This window comes from Typha angustifolia, chromosome 14, assembly GCF_048772165.1.
Source record: "Typha angustifolia cultivar Huaian chromosome 14, ASM4877216v1, whole genome shotgun sequence".
NCBI classification, from domain to species: domain Eukaryota; kingdom Viridiplantae; phylum Streptophyta; class Magnoliopsida; order Poales; family Typhaceae; genus Typha; species Typha angustifolia.
The window spans coordinates 11,224,497-11,250,137 of NC_133252.1; the positions used below are offsets into that span (position 1 = coordinate 11,224,497).

The 25,641-nt window shown below is 35.4% G+C and overlaps 4 protein-coding genes across 5 annotated transcripts; all 4 read left to right on the plus strand.

Moving 5' to 3' along the window:
• Nucleotides 1–385: 385 nt before the first annotated feature.
• Nucleotides 386–6,869, plus strand: LOC140776193 (phenylacetaldehyde reductase-like). Of its 2 annotated transcripts, none has more exons than XM_073119814.1 (6): nucleotides 386–558; nucleotides 767–936; nucleotides 2,773–2,964; nucleotides 3,353–3,515; nucleotides 4,570–4,756; nucleotides 6,367–6,864. In XM_073119814.1, the coding sequence occupies exons 1-6, from the start codon at nucleotides 441–443 to the stop codon at nucleotides 6,545–6,547; spliced, it is 1,011 nt and encodes a 336-aa protein (XP_072975915.1). In that variant the 5' UTR covers nucleotides 386–440; the 3' UTR covers nucleotides 6,548–6,864. The 2 variants fall into 2 exon arrangements, with proteins under 2 accessions (XP_072975915.1, XP_072975916.1); XM_073119815.1 differs by lacking the exons at nucleotides 386–558; nucleotides 767–936 and adding exons at nucleotides 963–1,357; nucleotides 1,442–1,491 and having other exon boundaries at nucleotides 6,367–6,869.
• Nucleotides 6,870–11,357: 4,488 nt separating this feature from the next.
• LOC140775832 (phenylacetaldehyde reductase-like) lies at nucleotides 11,358–17,284 on the plus strand. Its single transcript, XM_073119286.1, has 6 exons — nucleotides 11,358–11,532; nucleotides 11,741–11,910; nucleotides 13,770–13,961; nucleotides 14,203–14,365; nucleotides 15,550–15,736; nucleotides 16,969–17,284. Exons 1-6 carry the CDS (start codon nucleotides 11,415–11,417, stop codon nucleotides 17,114–17,116), a joined length of 978 nt encoding a protein of 325 aa, XP_072975387.1. The 5' UTR covers nucleotides 11,358–11,414; the 3' UTR covers nucleotides 17,117–17,284.
• A 316-nt stretch (nucleotides 17,285–17,600) lies between these two features.
• LOC140775833 (phenylacetaldehyde reductase-like) lies at nucleotides 17,601–21,491 on the plus strand. The gene is made up of 6 exons (XM_073119287.1): nucleotides 17,601–17,790; nucleotides 18,013–18,182; nucleotides 18,400–18,588; nucleotides 18,867–19,029; nucleotides 20,328–20,514; nucleotides 21,081–21,491. The coding sequence occupies exons 1-6, from the start codon at nucleotides 17,673–17,675 to the stop codon at nucleotides 21,223–21,225; spliced, it is 972 nt and encodes a 323-aa protein (XP_072975388.1). The 5' UTR covers nucleotides 17,601–17,672; the 3' UTR covers nucleotides 21,226–21,491.
• A 776-nt stretch (nucleotides 21,492–22,267) lies between these two features.
• Nucleotides 22,268–25,501, plus strand: LOC140775727 (phenylacetaldehyde reductase-like). Its single transcript, XM_073119135.1, has 4 exons — nucleotides 22,268–22,360; nucleotides 22,651–22,839; nucleotides 24,440–24,660; nucleotides 25,220–25,501. The coding sequence occupies exons 1-4, from the start codon at nucleotides 22,268–22,270 to the stop codon at nucleotides 25,341–25,343; spliced, it is 627 nt and encodes a 208-aa protein (XP_072975236.1). The 3' UTR covers nucleotides 25,344–25,501.
• Nucleotides 25,502–25,641: the final 140 nt, after the last annotated feature.

Consider the following 25,641-nt stretch of genomic DNA (forward strand, 5'->3'; position numbering starts at 1 on the left):
GCTATATTTCAAAATATATATATTAAAATAGATAACACGGGTCTATTTTACTGTACTTATATAACAATAAAATATTAATAAAGTTAATATTTTTTCTAATTAAAAGACTGATAATATCGGTATTTTTCTGAATAAAATTTTTTTTAGCTTAAAAGTAAAAGAAGGGCTTTGGTCAATAAAAACGCTAAGTTTATAGGCTAGAGTTGGTAGATATTTTTTTCGTGGTTAAGGAGTTTATAGGTTCGACTCCAATTTTAAATAATACTGAAGAAATTATTTGATAGCTTAGAAACTTGGCTCAATTTAAGATTTGAACTTTTGTCAATTATTAAAAAAAAAATTAGATAAATAAAGTATAAAGCTAGGCCTAGGACAATAATATAGGCTCTAGCCGACTCCTCCGAACTAGGAAGGAAAAAAAGGAAAAGAAAACGAAGGGGATGAGTGGCAGCGGGAAGGTGGTGTGCGTGACCGGCGCTTCTGGCTACATAGCCTCCTGGTTGGTGAAGTTCCTCCTCCAGCGCGGTTACACCGTTCGAGCCTCCGTCCGCGACACCGGTTAGTTTTCCGACGCTTTCAATTACTCTCCATTTTTGTCAGTTTTGAGCTTGTTTTTGATGAGTAGCATCCTCTATCTCATTCCGTGATGCTTCTCTCTTGCAAATAATTGGTCTATTCGAAGTATGGATGAAGATTAAAAAATCTAAGTTGTAATATGTGTACATATATATACATATATCATTCATTCTTTTGTGCTATCTTTTAGCTGATCCGAAGAAAACAGAGCACTTGCGAGCCCTCGAAGGAGCCGATGAGAGATTACAGTTATTCCAAGCTGACCTGTTAAAAGAGGGATCTTTTGATGATGTAGTTGAGGGTTGTGAAGGTGTTTTTCATACAGCATCTCCTGTCTATTTCGTTGTTCATGACCCACAGGTTCATATCATGATCCCTGTTGATACCTAATTGACATTCTCTATTTTATGTAGCTGGTTTTTAATTGTTTGATACTTTCCTGACTTCTTAGCCAGAAAGTTGAAAGTATAACCTATCATCAATGTCTCTTTTTACTTTATTTCCTTCTAAATGTTATGATCTTATTTTGCAGGTATTTCATTGGTTACTTTTTAGCTAACTTCTTAGCCTTGATGACCATGTATTGGAGTGAAATTAGTACTAGGTTTCCTGTGCAGGGTTTTTAACGGCCCAAGTCCAGCATGGACTAAAATATCTCCACCTGACACAGAGTATAGGTTCTGGTGTGGTTGGCTGGTGTTCATTATGTTCATACTCCTTATGAATATAATGAGCAAACCCTCCTTGTTTTTGGCTTTCAACTTTCTTATAGATCATACTAGTAGGAACACAAAGCCTTATCTACTTTCTTCTTCTGCTCCAATGTCTCTGTGACTTTTGGAACCTCTCTGTTTTGTCTTTGCAGTAAGAGCCTGCGGCGCCCTCTTGAATTCTTTATCTCCTCTTGTGATCAAGGTGACTCTCTCCTCCATTATAATCATTAATTCATACAAATTCCTAAGCCCTGTTTTCAATCCTAGATCCCTCTAGGATGACATCAGTTTGACGTGTACCAACTTATCTTTTCACTGGTCACACCTGAAGCGATCTTTTGAGGCACTTCATTGTCAATTATCCCTGTTTCTGTTGGAATCTGAATTTTCTATCAATTTTGCGAACTATTCAATTTTTGCTTTGCTTTAGTTATGGCTTGTCTCTTAACTGAAGCTCCATTGGTTAATTTGGGTCTGGATTGGATACTGCTACTTGGAATGTGGATTGGCTTCATGCTCAATCCGTGGTTTAAATATTGGGTTAGCCTTGGATTTATATCTCCATGCTGAATGTTGCACCCTTATTAAATATAAAGTAGATAATTTCGACCTATATCTAGAGTTAACAAAAAGGCTTTCTTTCCCTTTTAGGAAGACTAACTTCTAGAAAATACAGTTCAAAATTTCACTATTTCTTGTTTTCTCTCATTTTGGAGTAATTGGTGTGTTAAGATGTAGTCCTGATGTTGATCTAGTCTTTCTCTATCTATGGGTCATGAGTTTGAGCGTATTTGGTGTATCTTTATTTGTCAAAGCTTCAACTCTTAGCTATTGGTTCGTATTAAAGTTATTAGAGTCATATTTTATTTATTTATCTGGATACATGATGGCTTCATATAAATAGGGCTAAGGCCCCTCTTTCATCAAAATACACAATATTTTTCACCAAATCTTCTCTATGCAAAGCCCTATTGCTTGAAGAGGGGTTTTAGCCCTATTTATTTTAAAGCCACTATGTATCCAAATAAATAAATAAAATATGACTAATAACACTAATAGTTCGGATTATGCATTGATATTGGATCTTTCGTAACTGAATTCTCAGACAATTCAAAAATGATAGGGTAGCATTACATTGAGGTAGCTTGAAATGGATTGAGTTTCCCAGACAAGAAAAAGAGGTATTTCCGTTATTTCAATTGCATTGAATCTTTTTTAAAGGGGGTCAAGATTTTTCCAATTCTTTTTAGATTTTTCTTTGCAGTACGATTTATTATCTTGTACGAAAGTGATCAAGACTTGGATTTCATGTTTTGCGTCTTCCTATATTTTTATGGATGCTTTAGGCGAGTGATATTAATGCATCCCATTGAGCAATCAGTGACATTTTCTTTATGTTTCTTATTTTCTTGTCTCCTCAATTTTACGTGAGGTCCTTAATACTGAGCATTTTGCAGGATAACAAACTTTGTTTTATTCTCAGGCTGATTTAATTGATCCAGCTGTGAGGGGCACACTAAATGTATTGGCTTCCTGTGCTAAAATTTCTTCTGTTAAAAGGGTGGTCATAACATCATCGATGGCTGCTGTTGCACGGAATGCAAGACCGAAAACTCCCAATGTTGTAGTTGATGAGACATGGTTTTCTAGTACAGAAATTTGTGAGCAATCAAAGGTATGTGCCAATTCTTCATACAAACTTCTGTGCATGTCCACCTTTTCAGTTTACATTGCCTTTCTGCCCATCTCTCACCCCTCCCCACCCCTGCAAACACCCCCCGTCTATCTCTGTTAAACACTGTAAAAGTTTTGGAGAGATAAAAAAAAAGTTGGTATGTGGTGGTTCAGTATGGGGAGGCTAAAATGATCAGTTTCTGATTTATGAGAATGACAGATGAGTTCCCTGTTGAATTAGATGCTTACTATTTTTCTTATGTAATGTGTGAGCCTAAAGTATGTTCACTATGAAAGCTCTACAAGGTTGTGTTGAATTTGTTCCTTTAACTTGTATTGCTCTGCAAATTATTTCAAGAATATCCAATTAACTTCTCATTTTCTATCAGACGTGGTATAGTCTCTCAAAGACTTTGGCTGAGGAAGCTGCTTGGAAGTTTTCAAAAAATAATGCTATCGACATGATTTCTATAAACCCCTCAATGGTCATTGGTCCTCTCCTGCAGCCTACACTTAACACTTCTGCTGGTGAAATCCTGGACTTAATTAATGGTGTGTAGCTCCATTCAATGTTAAATAAATTCTTGAAGTTATTTATCTAATTTAGTACTTATCATGCTTTACTAGTGGCCATACTTTCCTGGCAAAAGAAAGCTCCTCCCAGCATACTGAGGGGAAATGTGTTTGATATTGTATATGCTAGTTTAGTTTGAAGAATATAGATGATAATAAAAAAGTATTTTAGATGTATTAATGGCTTGGGAAGAACACAAATTTTCATGAATTATTACCATTAGCTGGACAGATTAAGGGCCTTTTTGCTGATGGACATTGTCCATCATAGAGTGGAACGGATAGAGGATTCATGCAACGGAACCCAACTGAATATTGTCTGTACTGATACTTGAAATCCTTATCTATATAACTTCCTCACTGCTTGTTTCTGTTGTTTAAGTATTAGAATACATATTGGAGAAGGTAATATTTCTTTAACTCCTGTACGATTATTCACAGTGACTTTCAAATGGTCAGTATTATGACTGACCCTATTGATACTATGGTATTGAAAAGCCAATGCATGAATTCATTGCAAATGATATTCTTTTTCTTGTTCTATATTGTTTAGCTGGATTCCGTGGGATCATTCCATAGTTAGTTTCTTTTCAATTTTGCAGTGTATTTGCTTGTCTTCCAATTGTCTGAAATTAAGTACTGGTAGGCTTCTTTAGTCCTTTCTGTTGGAAGGATGATTTTTGAAGTACACAATTGTATCCAGGCACACGCAGTCGTGAAGTTTAAGGATTTGGTGAGAACAATTTTAGCCTAGCGATAGGTTTAAAATTTTGAGCATATTAATATGTTTTACTGTTTCTTTTCTTAGAAAATTATCAACATTTCATATCTAGGAAGTTCATCTCTAGTATTATTATATCTAGCAAAAATCTGTGCTCCAATATACTATGTACTACTGTTCAGTGATCAAGTCCGTACATCAAGATCAAGCTATTCTGTCACTTTATATGGCCTAGATAATTGTTTACTATAGAAGGTGTCATTGCATGTCTCAAGGACGATGAATTTAATGATTTTACTTAATTTCTTGTAGGATCATCTACATTTCCCAATGCATCTTTTGGATGGGTGCACGTTCAAGATGTTGCCATGGCTCATATTCTGGCATTTGAACTTCCCTCGGCAACCGGAAGATATTGTGTAGTTGAAAGAGTTGCTCATTACTCAGAGCTAGTGAAGATCATACATGAACTATATCCTGTTTTTCAACTCCCCGATAAGTAAGTCAATGTTTTCATCAATAGTTTCTTTACCACTGGCTGACAACTTTTCTTCTTCTTGTGCTTCTTGTCGTAAAATATTTGACCATAAGTAACACAATTTGCACATGTTGAACTTGTGTGATAGTCAATAAGTAATCTACTAGGCACTCTGGTTATTGTCTGAAGTAGAACCTGATGCCCGGAGGGTCTTCTTGATGAACAAAACATGGATGGTCGTGCTACAGGCACAGCACGGCACGACACGTCCCGCAAAAGAGGGAGAGAAAAAGGAGACTACTCACCTTTACCCTTTGTCGCTTGTTGTCGCTGTTCTCTGCCGACCTCGTCGTTACTGTTTATCGTTGTCTCATCACCTCCAAGCTCGAGCTGCTAATCGCACGTGACGGGGTGTCCTAGCTTGAGGAGGAAGAAATAGTGGCGGGTCAGGTTGGGTGAAAGAAAAACTTAAGTTCCGGACCTAAGGGCCACGAGATAGCGGCGAATGGCGATGATGAAAGCGGCGAGGAGAGGTGCCGTGCGGTGCCTCTCGTGCCACATGCTGGTTGGCATGTCCATCGTTGGAACAAAACTCTCCAAATCTAGCCAACAAACTGACTAGGCAAGATACGAGGAAGAGAACAACAAAATGACAACTTACTCAGAGAGTTTATAATTCACCCGACTTCATTCAAGTGTCTTTAGAAAGCTTACATAGTGGATAATTTGTAGAGCCTGAGACTATCAAATCCAGAATCATGATCTTCCATTAATACAAAGATAGCTAGAAAGAAAAGTAGAAAACGTTATAGTTTTTAGCCTTGAGTCTTCCATAGCAAGAATGATTAAAGTATTCATGGTTACAAAATATCTCCCATGATCCTCCATCTTCCCACAATCTTCATGAAGTTCTTTTACCATATTTAACTTATTCTCTTTTAAACTAAGAATATAGTAATTTGTTTTGGTTGTTATGGTGATCAGTAGATTGCCACCTCAGCTGCATGCCTGGCATCCTTTCTTGTGGCCTTGGTTAGCTTTCTTCTTGATTCGGTCAGACCTTTAAACCAGTTGCTCCTGCATCAGAGCCCTCAGCCATATAATGTTAATTTCTTCCCAGGTTTTTAAAGCATCAGTTGGGTAGAGAAAGCTCTACTTTAATATGCTTTGCAACTGATTAAAGCTTCTATGTATGGCCCAACAGGCTATTAGACAATTGGATTACCAAATATTTTCATTTCTGAGTATTCATTTGGCCTGTCTTTCTTTGCAGCATATATGCTAATAATCGTTATGATGTCTCCTTCACAATGATTAGCAAATAGAATGATTTATTTGTAAATAAAAACAAAAAAGAACTTTATTTGTAATATAGTTTAAATGTATGGTGTTATTTGTATTTTTTTTTTCAAAAAAAGTTCCCGCGCGAGTGAGCTCTCCTTCATATAAATATATTTATTTAGTGTAGAAAATGAAACCACTAAGTTTTTTTTTGTGAGATTCTTTTCTCCCTGCTGCTTCCAACTCCTAGAAGACGATGAACGGAATGGGGAACGGAATGGGGAAGTATGCAAATGTTTTCATCCTTTTTTAAAAATTATTGTGGGTGTGATATATATGTTCATTGGCAGGTGCTCTGATGACAAGCCCTTTGTTCCAATTTACCAAGTCTCGAAGGATAAGACGAAAAGCTTGGGTATCGACTATATTCCACTGGAGACGAGCATCAAGGAGACCATAGAAAGCTTGAAGGAAAAGGGCTTTGTCAGTTTTCAAATTTCACACATGCAAAATAATGCTGAGACCAAGTAGCAAGGAAAACTCTGATAGTAGCTGAAGAGGATACTCTCCTCAGCACATGATAAGCTTTGTTGAATTGTTACTATGGCTCTGAACTGCATTGAATCTTCTTTTTAGCGTTCTTGTGGACTTTATTATCTTGTAACAGTCTTCAATGGGAAGTAGTGTCAAATTGAATTTTTCATAGATAATTGTCATTTAAGACATTGATGTTTCTACAGCATAAAGGCAGCAGGTTCTCTATGTTTTTCAGCTAGTATTGGGGCTTAAAAATGTAAATGCAAGAATACTGGGTGTTAAATGTAAATTTTCTTCTTTGTTTATACCCTCTAATTTTATGTGAGCTTTAGTTAGAGATATTTATGAAAGAAGTCTAATTTGAGTATTGCGATCCTTTGTTGCGACAAGCTTCGGATTATTATTTTTACGGGTTAGTTTACTTTAAAACTTAAATACGAATTTAGTTAAGTTTTGCCGTGCTATATTTATACAACTAAATAAACTCGTTTAATATTCAGTTTACAACATAAATTGCTAAGGAAAATTGAATGAGAAAAAAAAAAAAAAAACTGTTGAAGGATGCTGATTTTTATATAAATCACTGAACTTGAACTGGAAGGCGACTTATCTAAACTGAAATCGCACAACTTCTTCCTGAGAGCGAACTAAATCATCGAGAGCGATTAAAGAGACTTGTATAAAAAATAATAATAATTAAGAGATAGAAAAATGAGCAATAGTAGCTAAAAAAGTAAAAGGAATGAGAAGGAGAAGAAAGAAAGCTAACGACAGCATAAGAAGAAGAAAGTAAAATAATTTTCGTTGTTTTTTCTATACACTTTCTATATATTACAGAATTTACCTATTTTATAATTACAATTTACATAGAAATAAATAATAATTATATAGAGTAATATTTTTTTTATTTAACTAATCTTAATTATCTTACTACGATAAAAAGTGTTTAGATAGAGACTTGCATAAAAAAATTTAAGAGATGAAAGAAGGAGCAAAATGATAGGGTCTACGGTATCAAAAGATAGGCTCTGATACCAATGATAAGTCTACAGAACAATTCCTTCAAGATATTGATTTACTGTAGGAAGCAGTCCGCGCGACTGAGGAAAAATATTCTCTCGTAGTCAAAAAATTATGAAACTAAGTGAAATCGATCCGTTTTTTGTATTTACTACTCCCTTCGCAGATTCTCACTATAACAGGGGTGAAATTATGCTTTAGTGAGGATAATGGTGGTGGTGGTTGGTGGAGTGGATATTAGGGTTATGGATGATAATGGAGATGATGGTGAATGGTTGATGTTGTTTAAAGGATAAATACGAAGGAAAAGAGGTGGTCAAGATCCCAAGGAAGAGAGAGAACTTGACACACGAGGGAGATTAGAAGTTAGGAGAGAACTTGCTAACGGTAAAGGTGGTAGGTTGGTGAAGAGGGAGGAGGGAGATTAGGGTAGAGAGAATAGAGAGAAGATAGGAGGTAAGAAAAATCCAATAGCATAATGAATTTGGCTGCCATCCACACCTTTATAGAGGCTAACCAATAAGCCAAAATATAATAATTAACCCTAATTATAGAAGATTCCCGCCGATTGCGTTCAAACGTATAAAATACATTCTCTGTATGTGCGAACGCGATGCAGACGTTCGAACGTGCCCGACCGCGTTCTAACGTACATTTTGCATTTTCTGTTTTTGCAAACCTAATGCAGACGTTCGCAAGGCATTCCGCGTTCGAACGTGACCTACAAAAATTTTATTTTAATAAAAATAAAAAACTAATGCAATAAGAAAAGATCCTAACTAAATGTATCACAATAGCAGCAAAATAAGAAGAAAAACAGAAAAAAAATAGTAGCGGCATGTGAAGTAGAAGATGAAGAAGATGAAGAGTACGGATTATTTCTCTCTCTTATAATGTCTCGTCAATATTTAATGAGTCAGTAAATGATAAAAAGAGCAAAGTTGGAAGAAAAATAAGAAAAGAACTTCAAGTGTAAGAAAAATTGAAAAAGACTCTGGCTTGCCAACTTGAAAACCAAGTAAATTTTCAGTGCAAATAAGTGAATAACCCTAGTATTATTTAACTTAATAAAACAATTTACTTATCAAAATTATTTTTTGGAAGGGCATAACTTTTAAACTAAAAGTCTATTCAGAACGTAGAATATGCCACCCCAAAGATGAGAGAGAAATTAACGACTCCTGACGAGAAAGTTATAGGCATAAAATATTAAAAAATAAATTTAGATGATCATAAATGGACCAAAGCTTCTCTAAAATAATAATATATTAGTACAAATTGTTTTATATGAAAGCGTTTCATATAGAAACAGCATGTAAAAGCAATTTTCTTGATAGTTTTTCAACATATTAAGAAATTAATTAATCCAAGTTGTCTTGTCTCAAGTAGTAATTACTTTTTAAAAAAAATTTATATATAACACCCTATTTTTTTTTTTAACAAAAATATGATTTACGTTCAACATTTAAATTGTTAAACTTAACCAAGCATTTAGATGAAGTTAACTATACTAACAAATTTTCCTTTCTTTATTACAGCATTTGAAACAATAATTGAAACTGTGTTATATTTCAAAAGGTTTGGTAAAAGGCTCTCTCAAATAATTGTCGCAATATCAAAAGGTCAAATTTAAATATATTTAACAAACCTCGTCGTGGCATGAGACAGGAGACTTTTCAGCCATGATATGACTTTTGGTCTTCGCCACCATATAAGAATTTATACCTCGAAGAAAAATAAACTTCATTAGAGGAAAGCCCTAAGTTCCAAAATGCACACCAAACCTTACGGAAATGAGCACATCTAACCAAAATTTTTAAATTTGTCTTATTATTAGTGTTTAATTAATCTTTTAATCCTCCACGGAGTTGATCAGTTTCCACATCAATGTTCCTAAATCCATTGTCCTTAGTCTTTTGTAGGGCTTCCAGTAAAGCTCGTGTTTTACTACGTAGTACTTCAATGTCGAAGTTTTTGGACTAAAATACTGCTACACTAATTAATATTTTGGAAAATTTGTATTTACACTCTACGTTTTCACTATTTGCAGATGAAGCCCTATGATTTAATTAATGTTTATAGAAAACACCGTGTGTTAGATTTTAACTAACACCGTTTGGGCAGATGGGAATATTTCGTCAAATTTACAATTAATTTTCTTAAATGACAAAAATACCCTTATACTTCTTCTTCTTTCTCCCTATTTCTATTTCTTCTCTCTTCTTCTCTTTTAGGGCAGAACCCTATAGCTTCTTTCGATCAAGAAAATGTAGGATTTTCTCTTCTCCTCCTTTATCTTGGGTTTGATATTTTCTTTAGATTTAGCTTTAGATTTGAGAAATGACATAGCTAGCTTCGATTTTTGGAAATGGCACAGCTTGGGTTTTACCTTTTACAACAATTTCATTGATCAAATCCTGAACCTATATCCTATTTGAAATGTTAAAATATGGATTTCAGAAATGGCATAGTTATTAGCTAATTAATGAGCTCAAATTACTTTTGATATAGCTCTCAAGAGGATTAATGTCATCATCAATGAGCTCAAATTTGAGTTGCAATGATGTGGGCAAAAACTTTAGTTGCCCTTGTGGTAGGGGGTGTTTACAAAATTCGAATTTCTAAAACGAAGAAGAACAAAAATAGAAAATTTTAAATTAACAATGATAGCATTGTGGGTTTTCTGAAATCTTAGATAGATTTGGGTTTTTGTTGGGTTAAGTTTGGCTAGGTTAATTTAGGTTAGGTTAGGTTAGACTGGGTTATGTTAGATTGGGTTAGGTTGGGTTGGGTTTGGATTAAATTGTGTATATATTGGGTAACTTAGACGAGGGTATTTTGGTAATCCTATTAGTGTAGTTAACTTAACCGTGAAGTTTGGTGAAGTTAAACTAACAGAACTAACAGCAGGGTGTTTTCTACAAATAATAATTAAATCATAGGACTCGATCTGCAAATAATGAAAACGTAGGGTATAAATACAAATATAGCTAAAAGGCAGGGTGTTATATATAAATTTCCCTAATATTTTTCAAAGTATAATATTTAAATTAATTTCTAAACTACTATAATAATAAAATTGTTGTGTCTCACAGATTTTTAGTAAATTAATCAATTTTTTAATACGCTTAGAAATTAATAATAAAAATGATTAACAAATTATTCTCCAGAAAAGGTGAGTCGCTATTCCGAAAAAAACTTAAAAAAGGTAATTTGATATATAATCGTAACGAAGATGAAAAAAGAAACGAACGTAATGATCTTGACACCGGGATCATCAGTGAAAATGATATATATTAAATTATAAATAAAAAATTTAGATCCTCTTAAATTTGGACCGTGAGCATTCATTCTATTCATAGAATATATCGTTACAAAGATATAAAAATAACCTAGAAGATGACGTCCTAGTTATTCCTTATAACCAACTGTGCTTATAATTATTAAAAAAAAAGAAAAAAAATCATAGCCCCTCCAAATTTTAATTTCAAAATTTTTATATAATAATTTATAAATCGTATATAAATCAATTTTTCTGAAAGCGTTATATATATATATATATATATATATATATATATATATATATAAAGATGGTGGAAAAAATCAGTCGTCTGATATAATAATTTTTCTTGACAATCTTTTTGTGTATTGGAAAATTAATTAATCCACCAAACAATGTTGTTTGGGTCGGCCGACGAAAATAGTTTAAAAATAATATACACTCACTCCATCAGCAGCCAGCAGTATTACGTATCGACACAAACTCCAATTATTTATTTGTCTTTGAACAACAGACTCCTCGCGGAAGTTGGAAATAGGCAGGAAAAAGAAGACGAAGAGGATGAGTGGCAGCGGGAAGGTAGTGTGCGTGACCGGCGCTTCTGGCTACATTGCCTCCTGGTTGGTGAAGTTCCTCCTCCAGCGCGGGTACACCGTTCGAGCCTCCGTCCGCGACACCGGTAAGTTTTCCGACGCTTTCAATTACTCTCCATTTTTGTCAGTTTTAAGCTTGTTTTTGATGAGTAGCATCCTCTATCTCATTCCGTGATGCTTCTCTCTTGCAAATAATTGGTCTATTCGAAGTATGGATGAAGATTAAAAAATCTAAGTTGTAATATGTGTACGTATATATACATATATCATTCATTCTTTTGTGCTATCTTTTAGCTGATCCGAAGAAAACAGAGCACTTGCGAGCCCTCGATGGAGCCGATGAGAGATTGCAGTTATTCCAAGCTGACCTGTTAAAAGAGGGATCTTTTGATGATGTAGTTGAGGGTTGTGAAGGTGTTTTTCATACAGCATCTCCTGTCTATTTCGTTGTTCATGACCCACAGGTTCATATCATGATCCTTGTTGATACCTAATTGACTTTATGTACTTGGTTTTTAATTGTTTGATGCTTTCCTGACTTCTTAGCCAGAAAGTTGAAAGTATAACTATCATCTATATCTTTTCTACTTTATTGCCTTCTAAATGAAATGATCTTATTTTGCAGGTATTTCATTGGTTACTTTTTCCCTAACTTCTTAGCCTTAATGCTGAAAGCATGGGTGCCATCAATATCTTTAGTAATTGACTATGATGACCTTGTATTGGAGTGAAATCAGTACTTAGTTTTCTTTGCAGGTTTTTTTTTTTGCAGCTTAAGTCCGGCATGGGCTAAAATACCTCAACCTGACACAGAGAATAGCTTCTGATGTGATTGGCTGGTGTTCATTATGTTCATACTCCTTATGAATATAATGAGAAAACCCTCCATAGTTTTGGCTTTCAACTTTCTTGTAGATCATACTAGTAGAAAGCAAGCGTGACTCATCTTTTATGCAGCCTTTCCTACTTTCTTCCTCTACTCCAATGTCTCTTTGTCTTTCGGAACCTCTCTGTTTTAGCCCGCTTGAATTCTTGATCTCCTCTTGTGATCAAGGTGACTCTCTCCTCCATTATAATCGCTAATTCATTCAAATTCTTAAGCCTTGTTTTCAATCCTAGATCCCTCTAGGATGACATTAGTTTGGCATGTACCAACTTATCTTTTCATTGGTCAAACCTGAAGCCATCTTTTGAGGTACTTCAATGTCAATTATCCCTGTTTCTGTTGGAATCTGAATCTCCTATCAATTTTGCGAACTATTCAATTTTTGCTTTGCTTTAGTTGTGGCTTGTCTCTTAACTGAAGCTCCATTGGTTAATTTGGGTCTGGATTGGATACTGCTACTTGGAATGTGGATTGGCCACATGCTCAATCCGTGGTTTAAATATTGGGTTAGCCTTGGATTTATATCTCCATGCTGAATGTTGCACCCTTATTAAATGTAAAGTAGATAATTCTACCTATATCGAGAGTGAACCAAAAAAGTTCTAGCTTAGGAGACTGAAAGGTTTTCATTCCCTTTCAGGAAGACTGACTTTTAGATAACACAGTTTGAAATCCAGGATTTCTTGTTTTCTCTCGTTTTAGAGTAATTGGTGAGTTAAGATGTAGTCCAGATGTTGATCTAGTCTTTCTCAATCAATGGGTCATGAGTTTGAATGTATTTGGTGTATCTTTATTTGTCAAAGCTTCAACTCTCTGCTATTGGTTCGTATTAGAGTTATTAGAGTTATATTTTATTTATTTATTTGGATACACGGTGGCTTCATATAAATAGGGCTAAGGCCCCTCTTTTATCAATATACTAAAATACACCATTTTTCACCAAATCTTCTCGCCCTATTGATGAAAGAGGAGCCTTAGTCCTATTTATACAAAGCCACCACCATGTATCCAAATAAATAAACAAAATATGAATAATAATTGTAATAGTTCGGATTATGCGTTGATATTGGATCTGTCATATCTGAATTCTCACACGATAGAAGAAAAAAACAATGGTAGGATAGCATTACATTGACGTATCTTGAAATGGATTGAGTTTTCCAGACCAGAAGAAGAGGTATTTCAGTTATTTCAATTGCATTGAATCTTTTCTCAAGGGGGTCAAGATTTTTTCCAATTCTTTTTAGATGTTTCTTTGCAGTACAATTTATTATCTCGTACTAAAGTTATCAAATGGATGCTTTAGGCGAGTGATATTAATGCATCCTATTGAGCCACTGGTGACATTTTTCCTTGTCTTTCTTACTTTCTTGTCTCCCCTATCTTAATGTGAGGTGAGCATTCTGCAGGATAACAAACTTTGTTTTTAATTCGTAGGCTGATTTAATTGATCCAGCTGTGAAGGGTACACTAAATGTACTGGCTTCCTGTGCTAAAACTCCTTCTGTTAAAAGGGTGGTCATAACATCATCGATGTCTGCTGTTACACAGAATGGGAAACCGAAAAGTCCCAATGTTGTAGTTGATGAGACATGGTTTTCTATTGCAGAAATTTATAAGCAATCAAAGGTATGTGCCGACTCTTCATACAAACTCCCGTCTCTCTCTCTCTCTCTCTCTGTAAAAGTTTTGGAGAGATAAAAAAAAGTTGGTATATGGTTCATTATGGGGGGGCTAAAAAGATCAGTTTCTGATATATGAGAATGAAAGATGAGTTCCCTGTTGAATTAGATGTTGTTTGGCATCTTTAACTTGTATTGCTCTGCAAGTTATTTCAAGAATATCCAGTTAACTTGTCATTTTCTATCAGATGTGGTATGGTCTCTCGAAGACTTTGGCAGAGGAAGCTGCTTGGAAGTTTTCAAAGGATAATGCTATCGACATGGTTTCTATAAACCCCTCAATGGTCATTGGTCCTCTCCTGCAGCCTACACTTAACTCTAGTGTTGTTGACATCCTGAACTTAATTAATGGTTTGTAGCTCCATTCAATGTTAAATAAATTCTTGAAGTTAGTTATCTAACTGTAAGTCCGCTACTCAAGCCTGCAATTTAATTTACGAAAGCTCCTCCCAGCATACTGAGGGGAAATGTGCTTGATATTGTATCTGCTAGTTTAGTTTGAAGAATATAGTTGATAATAAAAAGTATTTTAGATGTTTTAAGAGCAAATCCAACCGGGGCTCCAACCAAGCTCCAAATTTGGAGCTAGCAACGGTGGGGCTCCAACTATGAAAATGAAGCCCGTCTTTATTTATCTTTTTAATTTTTTTAAAATTTAAAAATTGTCTAATAATTATTGTATTCAATAATTTTAATTTCATATGTATTCTTTATTAAATAATTTAATTAGTTAAATTGAGTATATAATTAGTTTTATTAATTGAATTTTAATAAAAATAATATCATTAGAAAAATCTCATTGAGACCTTTAAAATGAGTCTAATATTAAATTATTTTTAAGTTATTTTAAATTTTAAATCTTTTATTAGTTATAAAAATGAGTCTAATAAATTATGTGTCCTAAAATATAATTACTTAAAATTAAACATATATTGTTTTTATTATGTCTGGTTAATTTCTACTTATTTTATGTAACATAATTTTAATGTTTTTAGTTAATGATATATAATGTTTATTTCGATGTTTATTTCGTGTAATGTAATTTCGATGCATTTAATTAAAAAATTAGTAATTTAAAATTACTTCTGAAACTATTGAATATTAGTCTTATTTTAAAAATCTCGATGAGAGTTTTCTAACTGTTTATTTTTTATTAAAAAATAATAATACTAAGATGACCTATTAAATAATTTATAATAACTAATATAATAATATATATTATAATATTATTTTAATAAATATGGAGCCTGGTGCGTTAGAGTGCACCGAGCTTTAAATATGAAGCCACCGTCAGAGATGCTCTAATGGCCATCTGAAGAACACAAATTTTCATGAATTATTACCATTAGCTGGACAGAAAAGGGGCCTTTTTGCTGATGGTCATTGTCCAGCACAGAGTGGAATGGAGAGAGGATTGATGCAACGGATTCCAACTGAATATTGTTGTACTGATACTTGAAATCCTTAACTACAAAAGGTGCCAGTGCATGTCTCAAGGACGATGAAATTTAATGATTTTACTTGATTTCTTGTAGGATCATCTACATTTCCCAACATTACATTTGGATGGGTGAACGTTCGAGATGTAGCCATGGCTCATATTCTGGCTTTTGAAGTTCCCTCGGCAACTGGAAGATATTGTGTAGTTGAAAGAGTTCTTCATTACTCAGAGCTAGTGAAGATCATACATGAGCTATATCCTGCTTTTCAACTCCCCGAGAAGTAAGTCAGTGTTTTCGTCAACATTTTCTTTACCACACTGATGGCATCTTTCTTCTTCTTGTGCTTCTGGTCGTAAAACATTTGACCATAAGTAACACAATCTCACATGTTGAATTTTTCTATATATTTAACAAGAAATCTACCAGGCACTCTGGTGATAGTCTTAAGTAGAACCTGATGCCGGGGAGGGTCTTCTTGATGAACAAAACTCCACGGATATAGCCAACAAATTGACTAAGCAAGATACAAGGACGAGAACAACAAAATGACAACTTACTCAGAGAGATTATAATTCACTCGACTTCATTCAAGTGTCTTTTAAAAAGTCTACACAGTGGATATTTATAATGCCTGAGACTCTTATTAAATCCCGAATCATGATCTTCGTGATTGATTCAAAGATAACTAGAAAGAAGAGTAGAAAACATTATACTTTAGAGCCTTGGGTCTTCCATAGCAAGAACAATTAAAGTATTCATGATTACAAAATATCTCCCATGATTTGATATAATAGATGAATGATGGATCCTCCATCTTCCCATGATCTTCATGAGGTTCTTTTACCATATTTAACTATTCTCTTTTGAACTAAGAATACAATAATTTCTTCTGATTGTTACCAGCTGCTCCTGCATCAGAGTCCTCAGCCTTATTTTCTTCCCAGGTTTTTTAGCATCAGTTGGGTAGAGAAAGCTGTACTATAATTTGCTCTGCAACTGATTAAAGCTTCTATATATTGCCCAACGGGCTATTAGACCACCGGATTACCAAATAGTTTCATTTCTGAGTATCCCTTTAGCCTGTCTTCCTTTGCAGAATATATGCTAATAATCCCGCTTATGGAGCTTCAATTCATTTTTCCTTTTCATGCTTCCTAAATCTTGAATTGGGGGCTTCTGAGTGCATCAAAATAGTAGAGGGCTCGAATCTCTCTGAGGGAAAGTGGTATCGAACTTTTGGGCCAATTGTTGGTACCTCAACCTCTAGCTCTTTACTCTTGTTCTTGACGATCTCTTTTGACATCTTGCACGGTAATTCCTTCTGCATTTCCCAACTAAGATATAAGCTCACTCTCATTATCTTTCTCTCCTGCGTCAAACATCGTATGATCTCTAGAATTGAACTACTTTTAATCCAGCTTGTTCTTGTCTCTTATAGTTTCTGCCTGCAAAATATTTCCATTCTTCCTTTCCACTTCCAGTGTTGTGATGGTGGTATATGTCTGATGGCAGGTGCGCTGACGGCAATCCCTTCGCTCCAGTTTACCAAGTCTCGAAGGATAAGATGAAAAGCTTGGGCATTGTCGACTTAATTCCACTGGAGACGAGCATCAAGGAGACCATAGAAAGCTGCAGGAAAAATGGCCTTGTGAATTTCTAAAATGCGCAAGTGCAAACGAATGCGAGATCAAGTAGGATGAACACTTCAAATATACTCGTTGAAATTTTCCTTTTGCTTATGAAATAAGGTCCGTGGACCGTACTTATCGAACCATTGTGATGTCTCTAAACTGCATTATGAACTCTTGTTAGAGTTCTTATGGCCTTCGTTCTTACTGTTTTATTGCTCCCAATTTGGGCATACTGAAAAGAAGGTGCTTTATTTGAGTAGGAAAAAGAAAGAGAAAATTATTACAAAAGGCACCTTAACTATATCACATATAAAGCTCTCTCTTTTTATTATCCACAATAGTCCTTATTTGCTAAGGAGTTATCAAGCCACTAAATAATAATAAGAAAGAGATTTTTTTGTAATATAGTCAAAATGTAAGGTGTTATTTGTAATTTTCTTTAGGAAAAAACAGAGTTCCCGCAAGACTGAGCTCTCCTGAGTCTCCTCCATATAAAATGTATTAATTTTAGTGTAGAAAATGAAACCACTGAGTTTTCTTTGGTGAGATTGTTTTCTCCCTGCTGCTTCCGACTCCCAGAAGACGATGAACGGAACCGGGAAAGTGGTGTGCGTGACCGGCGCTGCCGGTTACATCGCCTCCTGGCTCGTGAAGCTTCTCCTCCAGCGCGGATACACCGTTCGAGCCACCGTCCGCGACCCCGGTTTGCTCCCAATCCTTGCGGTTATCGGGCCATTTTTGTTAATTTTAACCTCGATTTGATGCCTTTGTCGATGATCTCGTCACGGGTCGTAAATACTTTAGATAGTGTCTACTTGGATATGTTGCGATTTGTGAACATTTTCTCGATTTAAAGTGATCATGGAGACAAGAAAAAAAAATCTAAAGTTTAATAGATATAGCATTCATTCGTGTTATCTTTTAGCTGATCCGAAGAAAACTGAGCATTTGCATGCCCTCGATGGAGCCGATGAGAGGTTGCAGTTTTTCGAAGCAGACTTATTAAAAGAGGGATCTTTTGATGATGTAGTTGAGGGCTGTGAAGGTGTTTTCCATACAGCATCTCCTTTCCATTACAATATTACAGACCCTCAGGTTCATATCATGATTCCTCTTGACATATAATAATTGTCATTCTCCAGTTTATAGAAATTTCAATATTGTACCAGTTGTTGAGTTATAGTGGTCTTTAGAAATTTAGAAAGGCAAGGCAAAACATTTTTGCCTTATTTTCTTTGTTTCCTTAATTACGTGGGCTTTTCAACGATGACAAGCTACAAGTTTCTAATATTTTTAGGGTTTTGAATCTTAGGTTGATCTGATTGATCCAGCACTGAAAGGCACACTAAATGTATTGGCTTCCTGTGCTAAAGCTTCTGTGAAAAAGGTGGTCATAACATCATCTATGGCTGCTGTGGAACATAATGGGAGACCGAAAACTCCTGATGTTGTAGTTGATGAGACATGGTTTTCTATTCCAGAAATTTGTGAAAAATCGAAGGTTTGTGCGGCTCCTTTATACATACTCCAGCATGTCCACATTTTCATGTGATACCCCCTTGTTGCCTGTGACTCTCTCTGTACAGATTGTGGAGTGAGGTAAACAGACAGTGTGTGTGCAATACACTATTCTAGTAATGGTCATTGCAAATATGCATGCACAAGTAGTGCATTTATTTGTTATCATTTTATCATAATAATGTATGCTATAGCCTATAAGTTTCACTTTTATAGTTTTTTCACCAAAAAATTTCTAATCAATTCTCCAATTTCCATCAGTTGTGGTATCCACTGTCAAAGACTTTGGCAGAGGAAGCTGCTTGGAAGTTTTCAAGGGACAATGGCATCAACATGATTACAATAAATCCCGGAATGGTCATAGGTCCTCTTCTGCAGCCCACACTTAACACAAGCACTGCTACAATCCTGAATTTAATAAATGGTAAGTACCTCTGCTTGTATAAGTAAATCTTGGCTTTTAGTCAAAAGGTGGGACTTCTACGAATGAGTACACAATTTTTATTTGTAGTTTAGTATAGAGTGAATATGAAAGCCTTGGTTAATCCACTTCCCAACTCCTCTCCAGTCTCCTAAATCCACATTCCATTCCAACCTATGAACGCTTCTCCTTGCCTTTCCTGTTCTATCATTGGCCTCCACTCCTTTACTCTCCATTTTCTAGAAGCTAATGTATTGAAGCACAAGGTAGTATTACCCTCCAACTGGAAGTCTCAACTTTGCAGCCAAACCCTCCCATACCATATCCCAAAGCTTTTACAACTTAATAAAGCCTTTACAAGAGCATCTTTTCCTTGAAAACTAAAGCTTCTGCTCTCACATTTCTAGAGGCAAGATATTTAATTTTGTAACTTTATTCTGTTGCATATAACATCCTGAGGAGATGGGTGGAAGTGGGACTATGTTGACTAAGGTATAAATGGTTATAAGCCCAGTCATTCTCCACATACTTGTATTTTATATTTCGTTGATAGGGTGTGTACTTCTCACTCGGTTCTTAATAGACATTTACTTTTTATCTAGCATTCTGATTACAAATAGTCAAAAGCTAACCGTCGAGGTCATCTATACTCTCATGTAAGTGTTCTCATCAATATTGAAGCTGTCAAAGTAATACTCAGGACACCTTATCATGAGCCACCATAGGTGGCTTGTGAGTCGTGACCAAGCTATTTCTCCATAAATGGAAAATGTCAGGCTGTTAGCTATGTTAAAAAGAAGTGAAAGGGAATCGTGACTGAATTAATAGAAGGTAAAAAAAAAAATGAGCAAAAGAGAGGACTGGCCGAAATGTGATTCTCATTTCCATGATTATGTCCACTGAAAAGTTTAGGAAGGTAAGATTTTGTTCCTCCAGCTCTGCTTGATTAGAAAAACCTTATCTTCCCACAAATTCTGCTTGATTAGAGAAACATTATCTTCCCACAGATTATAGATTGAACCTATCTGCATCTTACCTTATTTCTGGTTTTATTATATATTACTAGCTGAAGATTTGCCCACAGGTTGTGGACTTGATACCTGTAGCAGGAAATATTGCAGGACCTGGAAGTCGAAATTTTCTCCATTAACCCTCAGATTACATTAGAAGTTCTAAGTCCAGGCAATTTTTAACTGATCCTGCATTAGTGATTAATCTACCGTTAGCACAGCCAAGCTTCCCTCTTGCGTTGGATATTAACTGACTCATCAGCTTCTCACATATGAGATATATTTTGGCAGGATCATCTACATTTCCAAATTCAAGTGTTCGATGGGTGCATGTTCAAGATGTTGCTATGGCACATATTCTGGCATATGAACTTCCCTCAGCAACTGGGAGATATTGTCTGGTTGAAAGAGTTGCTCACTACTCAGAGATCGTAAAGATCATACACGGCCTGCATCCTGCTCTCGAACTCCCTGCGAAGTAAGTCATTATCATTTTCACCACCATTCTCATTAGTCTTTACACTACCTTATGTCATATCTTTGCAAAGCAATGCTAGACTTGTTTTCTCCCTTAAACTTGCATTTGCCATAGTGTCTACATGGTTAACTTTGTTGTGTGGTTAAACAGACTATTAGACTGTACAATTACCAAAGAAAGATCATGACTTAGACCTCATTTTATAGGACAGAATAATAGCAGATCTTATGCCCTTTTCCATGGATTGTCCAATCTTTCCATAAAAATTCCAGCTCAATATATATCTTCATCTTTGGGTGCGTCACTTGCAGCTTTATCTCGAGTATCTCCTAATACTCACATCCTATCAAGTTATCATCATCTTTCCTTTCCTTTTTCTTTTAAACTCTTATGTTAACATTATTCCACAGTGCAAGCAACATATCTTTTGCATCGCAAGCTTCTGTTTCTCTCTTGCATCTCTTTGCTAGTTGTGACAAATTAAACTTTCGTCTTCCCTAACCTGAGACCAAACACTTCTGCATTTCTGATGACTTCTGATTGCCAATCTATGTTGGTATACACAGGTGCGCAGATGACAAGCCCTTCATTCCAATATACCAAGTCTCCAAGGATAAAGTAAAAAGCTTGGGTATCGAGTTTATTTCACTAGAGACGTGCATCAAGGAGACCATAGAAAGCTTGAAAGAGAAGGGCTTTGTGAGTTTCTAAGATTGCACTTGCAAAGGAAAGCTGAGACCAATTAGCAGGAAGAAAAGCTTCAACTCTACATCGTTTGGGTTGTTGTGGTTTACTTAATAATCTCCGCTGGACTTTGCGCTTGCGTAGAGAATAACTCAGACCGTAATAAGCAAACTTGAGTGTGTCGAACTTTGTGTATTACGTCTTTTTTAACCTTTGTCGAGATGGCAAATTTTAACCCGACTGGATAATTCGACAAGATTCGGATATAATATAATTTGGATTTGAATGACTCACTTAATTTGATTATTAAATAAGTCGTATTTATATTCATGTTTATTATCACATTATCTTTTAACTCATTTATAATTAGATTCGCTAACTTATTAATGACATGATAATTCTTTTATAATGTGTTAATTTAATTTTGATCTGAATAATTTATTTATCATCTAACTAGGTTATTTATAGCACGGACAAAATTATAATTATAAATAACTTAAAAATCTGTACTCGATTTTAGGTGCAATCGAAAGATTGCAATCGGAATCATCCGGACATGAGTCAATGCCCACGCAAGACTTTTTTTTAAATAAAGAAAGTACCGAGAAAAGTCCGTACATGGCAAAACATAATCTTTTGGCAGCAATATTTTTTTAATTATTTATAAATTTAAAGATTAGATATAGGTTAATCTGTTAATTTTTTTTAGATACAAAGATATTTAGACTTCATTAAGTTATCTAGTCTAAACGGTAAATTATGTGAGTATCGATCCATTGAGCTAAACCATTAAGATATTAAACTATTAAATAATTTTTTTATAATATTAGTTCGAGTTAGAGTTGAACTCGTGGCTTTGAATGACTTCGTCGGTGGATCAACGTGGTCGGCATATGCTGATAGCGCTTAAGTAATAAACCTTTTTTTATTAAAATAAAAAAATAGTACACTTATTTGAGCACAGAATTGATTTCCTCAAATCTCATCCGGATACGCACGTCTCAGAGAAATTTGTCCCACTTCTTTGTTAGTCTTCTACAGTATATTTATCTATACGCCGCCGAAGACGATGAACGGAGCCGGGAAGGTGTTGTCGGTGACCGGTGCTTCCGGTTACGTCGCCTCCTGGCTCATTAAGCTTCTCCTCCAGCGCGGGTACATCGTTTGAGCCTCCGTCCGCGACCCCGGTTTGTTCCCAATCCTTGCAATTAGCCTCCATTCTCCTTTATTTTAAATTCGATTTGATGCCCTCATCGATTATCTCGATACGGGTCGTAGATTCTTTAGATAATGTCTCACGCCGTTAAACAAAAGAAATCTAAATTTTTAATGGATAGAGGATTCATTTTTCTTATCTTCTTTTCCTTTTTTTTTTCTTTGTTTCGTTAATTCCGTGGATTTGAAGGATGACAAGCTATAAGTTTATAATATTTTTAGGGTTTTAAATCTTAGGTTGATTTGATTGATCTGGCAGTGAAAGGCACACTAAATGTATTGGCTTCCTGCGCTAAAGCTTCTGTTAAGAGGGTGGTGGTAACATCATCCGTGGCTGCTGTGGAACATAATGGGAGACCAAAAACTCCCGATGTTGTAATTGATGAGACATGGTTTTCTAGTCATGAAATTTGTGAGAAATCAAAGGTATTGCTCATCCTTTATGCAAACTCCTGTGCATGTCCATGTTTGCAATTTACACCTCATCGATCTCTGCCGATGCCCTCTCTCTCTTAGTACAGATTATGGAGTGAGATATATAGACAGTAATATGCAATACATTATTTCTGGCAGTGGTAGTTGCAAACATGCATATCCACATATCCAAGTATTGCATATCATTGTTACCATACTATCATAATAATGCCTGCTAGCATATAAGTTTCACTTCTGTAGCTTTTCCATGGAAAAATTTCTGACCAATTCTCCAATTTCCATCAGTGGTGGTATCCACTGTCGAAAACTTCGGCAGAGGAAGCTGCTTGGAAGTTTTCAAGGGATAATGATTATAGATGGTATGTAGTCCTGTTCATATAATTAAATTTTGGCATTTTTGTGTTACTCATCTAACAAAGCATTTAGTTGCAAAAGTTGGAATTCTAGTACGAGTTTACAATTTTCGTTTTCTATTGTAGCGTGGATATGGAAACTTTGGTTAATCCACATCCCAAACTCCAGTCTCCTAAATCTGCTTTCCTTTCCCACTTATGGATGATAGAAGGTAGTAATAGTACTTGCCGCCTGGAAGTCTCAACTTTTACAACCAAATGCTGTCACAATATATCTCAAAGCCTTAAACTTATTTAGCCTTTACCATGGCATCTTTCCTAGATAGTTTTCCCAGCTTTTAGGAAGGTAGCTTTTAATCCTCCAGCTCTGCTTGATTAGAGAAAGCTTATTTTCCCGCTGATTGTGTATTGAACTTGCTCAGCATATTACTCTATAAATTAGCTGAAGATTTGCTTACAATTTGTGGACTTGATACCTATAGTGGGAAATTTGACCTTATATTATCATTAGCGAGGAATGGTGCTAGTCTTCATGCTAATAGCTTAATATGAGCTTGAGTTATATCTGACAATTTAGGTCAAAAGTCAATTCTTTTTCCAATAGTTAATTGAACTTCAGATTCTAGACCTTTGCGAACAAAACATCAGATCTTTAGAAGCCAGAGATAGCGTGAGCCGGCTATTTCTTGGGTTTATTTCAACCTGGATCTTGTGGATTAAGGCCTGCATCAGTGACCTCATGGTTTCCATCCTTGTCAACGGGTCCTCGTTGGATTCTTCCAATCTCAAAGCGGGCTGCGGCAGGGAGATCCCTGGCCCCATATCTTTTCACAGTTATTATTGAGGCCTTTCATTTTGAGAGTAGAATATGTTCTATATATACTATATACTTCTATTTTATTATATATACATAATTTATAAATAATATATAATTCTAGTATAGAATATATATTTATAATATATGTTATATCATTTAAATATTATATACAGGACCTGTACTTCAAAATTTTCCCAACTAACTCTCATATTATATTAGAAGTTCCTAAATCCAGATTCTTTTTCCTTTTTCAACTGATCAGACATTAACCTACCAACCTACCATCAGCATGACCAAGATGTCAATCTCTCTTCCTATTTCTTGCATTGAGTATTAACTGCTCATTAGCTTATTACATATTGATGGGAACCTGGTGCATTGGGATGGCCTTTTTGATAAAAATGTTTCACGTTTTATCCAGGAAATGATGAGATGTATTCTGGCAAGATCGCCTACATTTCCAAATTTGAGTGTACGGTGGGTGCATGTTCAAGATGTTGCTATGGCAGATATCCTGGCATACGAATTTCCCTCGGCAACAGGGAGATATTATCTAGTTGAAAGAGTTGCTCAAGTTGCTCACTACTCAGAGATTGTGAAGATCATATATGGCCTGTATCCTTCTCTTCAACTCTCTCAGAAGTAAGTCATCATTTTCACCAGCATTCTCTTTACCTTTAGTCTTTACACAACCATATGCCATCTCTTTGCAAAGCAATGCTACTCTCCTACTTATAGGCATGGACTATTACAATAGAAATTCATGTCTCAGAACCCATTTTATAGGACAGATAATAGCAAATTTTGCGCCTTTTCCTTGGGTTGCCTAACCTTTCATTAGAAATTCCATCTCAATCTGTATCTTCATCTTTCTTTGAGGCATACTCTAATTACCGAGCACACAACTTACAATTTATTCTGAGAATCTCTTAATACTCGTATCCTATCATATTATTGTTATCTTTCCTTTTTACTCTTGTTGTAACATTTATCCACAGTGTGAGCGACATATCCGTTGCATCACAAGTCTTATCATTACTAGTGATTCAAGCATATATAAACCAGCTTGTGTTTCTCTCTTGCATCTCATTGCTAGTTGTGAAAGATCATGTTTTTGTCTTCCCTAAGCTTGAGACCAAATACTTTCACACTCCGATCGCTCCTGTTGGTGTTCTGATTGCCAATCTATGTTCATTTGCAGCTGCGCGGATGACAAGCCCTTCATCCCAATATACCAACCCTTGGGTATTGACTTCGTTCCACTGGAGAGGTGCATCAAGGAAACCATAGAAAGCTTGAAAGAGAAGGGCTTTATTAGTTTCTAATCTCGGTACGGTGCAAAGCGAAGCTGAGACCAATCAGCAGGAATCCCTTCAATTCTACCAGTGCATCGGTTCTTTGGCTTGTAGTTCCAAATCCAAGTTATATATAGTTGTAATGTAAACACTGGAATCCTAGAACATAAAAAAGCATCAGTTTCTCTGCATTTGTTTGTACCTAGCTGAAGATTCTTGGCTTAGTTATTTGGGTACAAATTAGAGCTCATTAGGCACAGCGGCATTTTTTGTAAAACTCCTTGTATTTCTCCTTTAATGTCTTACAAATATCTTAACTTAACTTTAA

Coding starts and splice junctions, on each gene's coding strand:
- LOC140776193 (XM_073119814.1), top strand. CDS start 441: ATGAGTGGCAGCGGGAAGGTGGTGTGCGTGACCGGCGCTTCTGGCTAC. Junction 559..766: donor AGCCTCCGTCCGCGACACCG/GTTAGTTTTCCG, acceptor GCTATCTTTTAG/CTGATCCGAAGAAAACAGAG. Junction 3,516..4,569: donor AATCCTGGACTTAATTAATG/GTGTGTAGCTCC, acceptor AATTTCTTGTAG/GATCATCTACATTTCCCAAT.
- LOC140775832 (XM_073119286.1), top strand. CDS start 11,415: ATGAGTGGCAGCGGGAAGGTAGTGTGCGTGACCGGCGCTTCTGGCTAC. Junction 11,911..13,769: donor TCGTTGTTCATGACCCACAG/GTTCATATCATG, acceptor TTTAATTCGTAG/GCTGATTTAATTGATCCAGC. Junction 13,962..14,202: donor AAATTTATAAGCAATCAAAG/GTATGTGCCGAC, acceptor ATTTTCTATCAG/ATGTGGTATGGTCTCTCGAA.
- LOC140775833 (XM_073119287.1), top strand. CDS start 17,673: ATGAACGGAACCGGGAAAGTGGTGTGCGTGACCGGCGCTGCCGGTTAC. Junction 18,589..18,866: donor AAATTTGTGAAAAATCGAAG/GTTTGTGCGGCT, acceptor AATTTCCATCAG/TTGTGGTATCCACTGTCAAA. Junction 20,515..21,080: donor GCTCTCGAACTCCCTGCGAA/GTAAGTCATTAT, acceptor TGGTATACACAG/GTGCGCAGATGACAAGCCCT.
- LOC140775727 (XM_073119135.1), top strand. CDS start 22,268: ATGAACGGAGCCGGGAAGGTGTTGTCGGTGACCGGTGCTTCCGGTTAC. Junction 22,361..22,650: donor TCCTCCAGCGCGGGTACATC/GTTTGAGCCTCC, acceptor TTTAAATCTTAG/GTTGATTTGATTGATCTGGC. Junction 24,661..25,219: donor TCTCTTCAACTCTCTCAGAA/GTAAGTCATCAT, acceptor GTTCATTTGCAG/CTGCGCGGATGACAAGCCCT.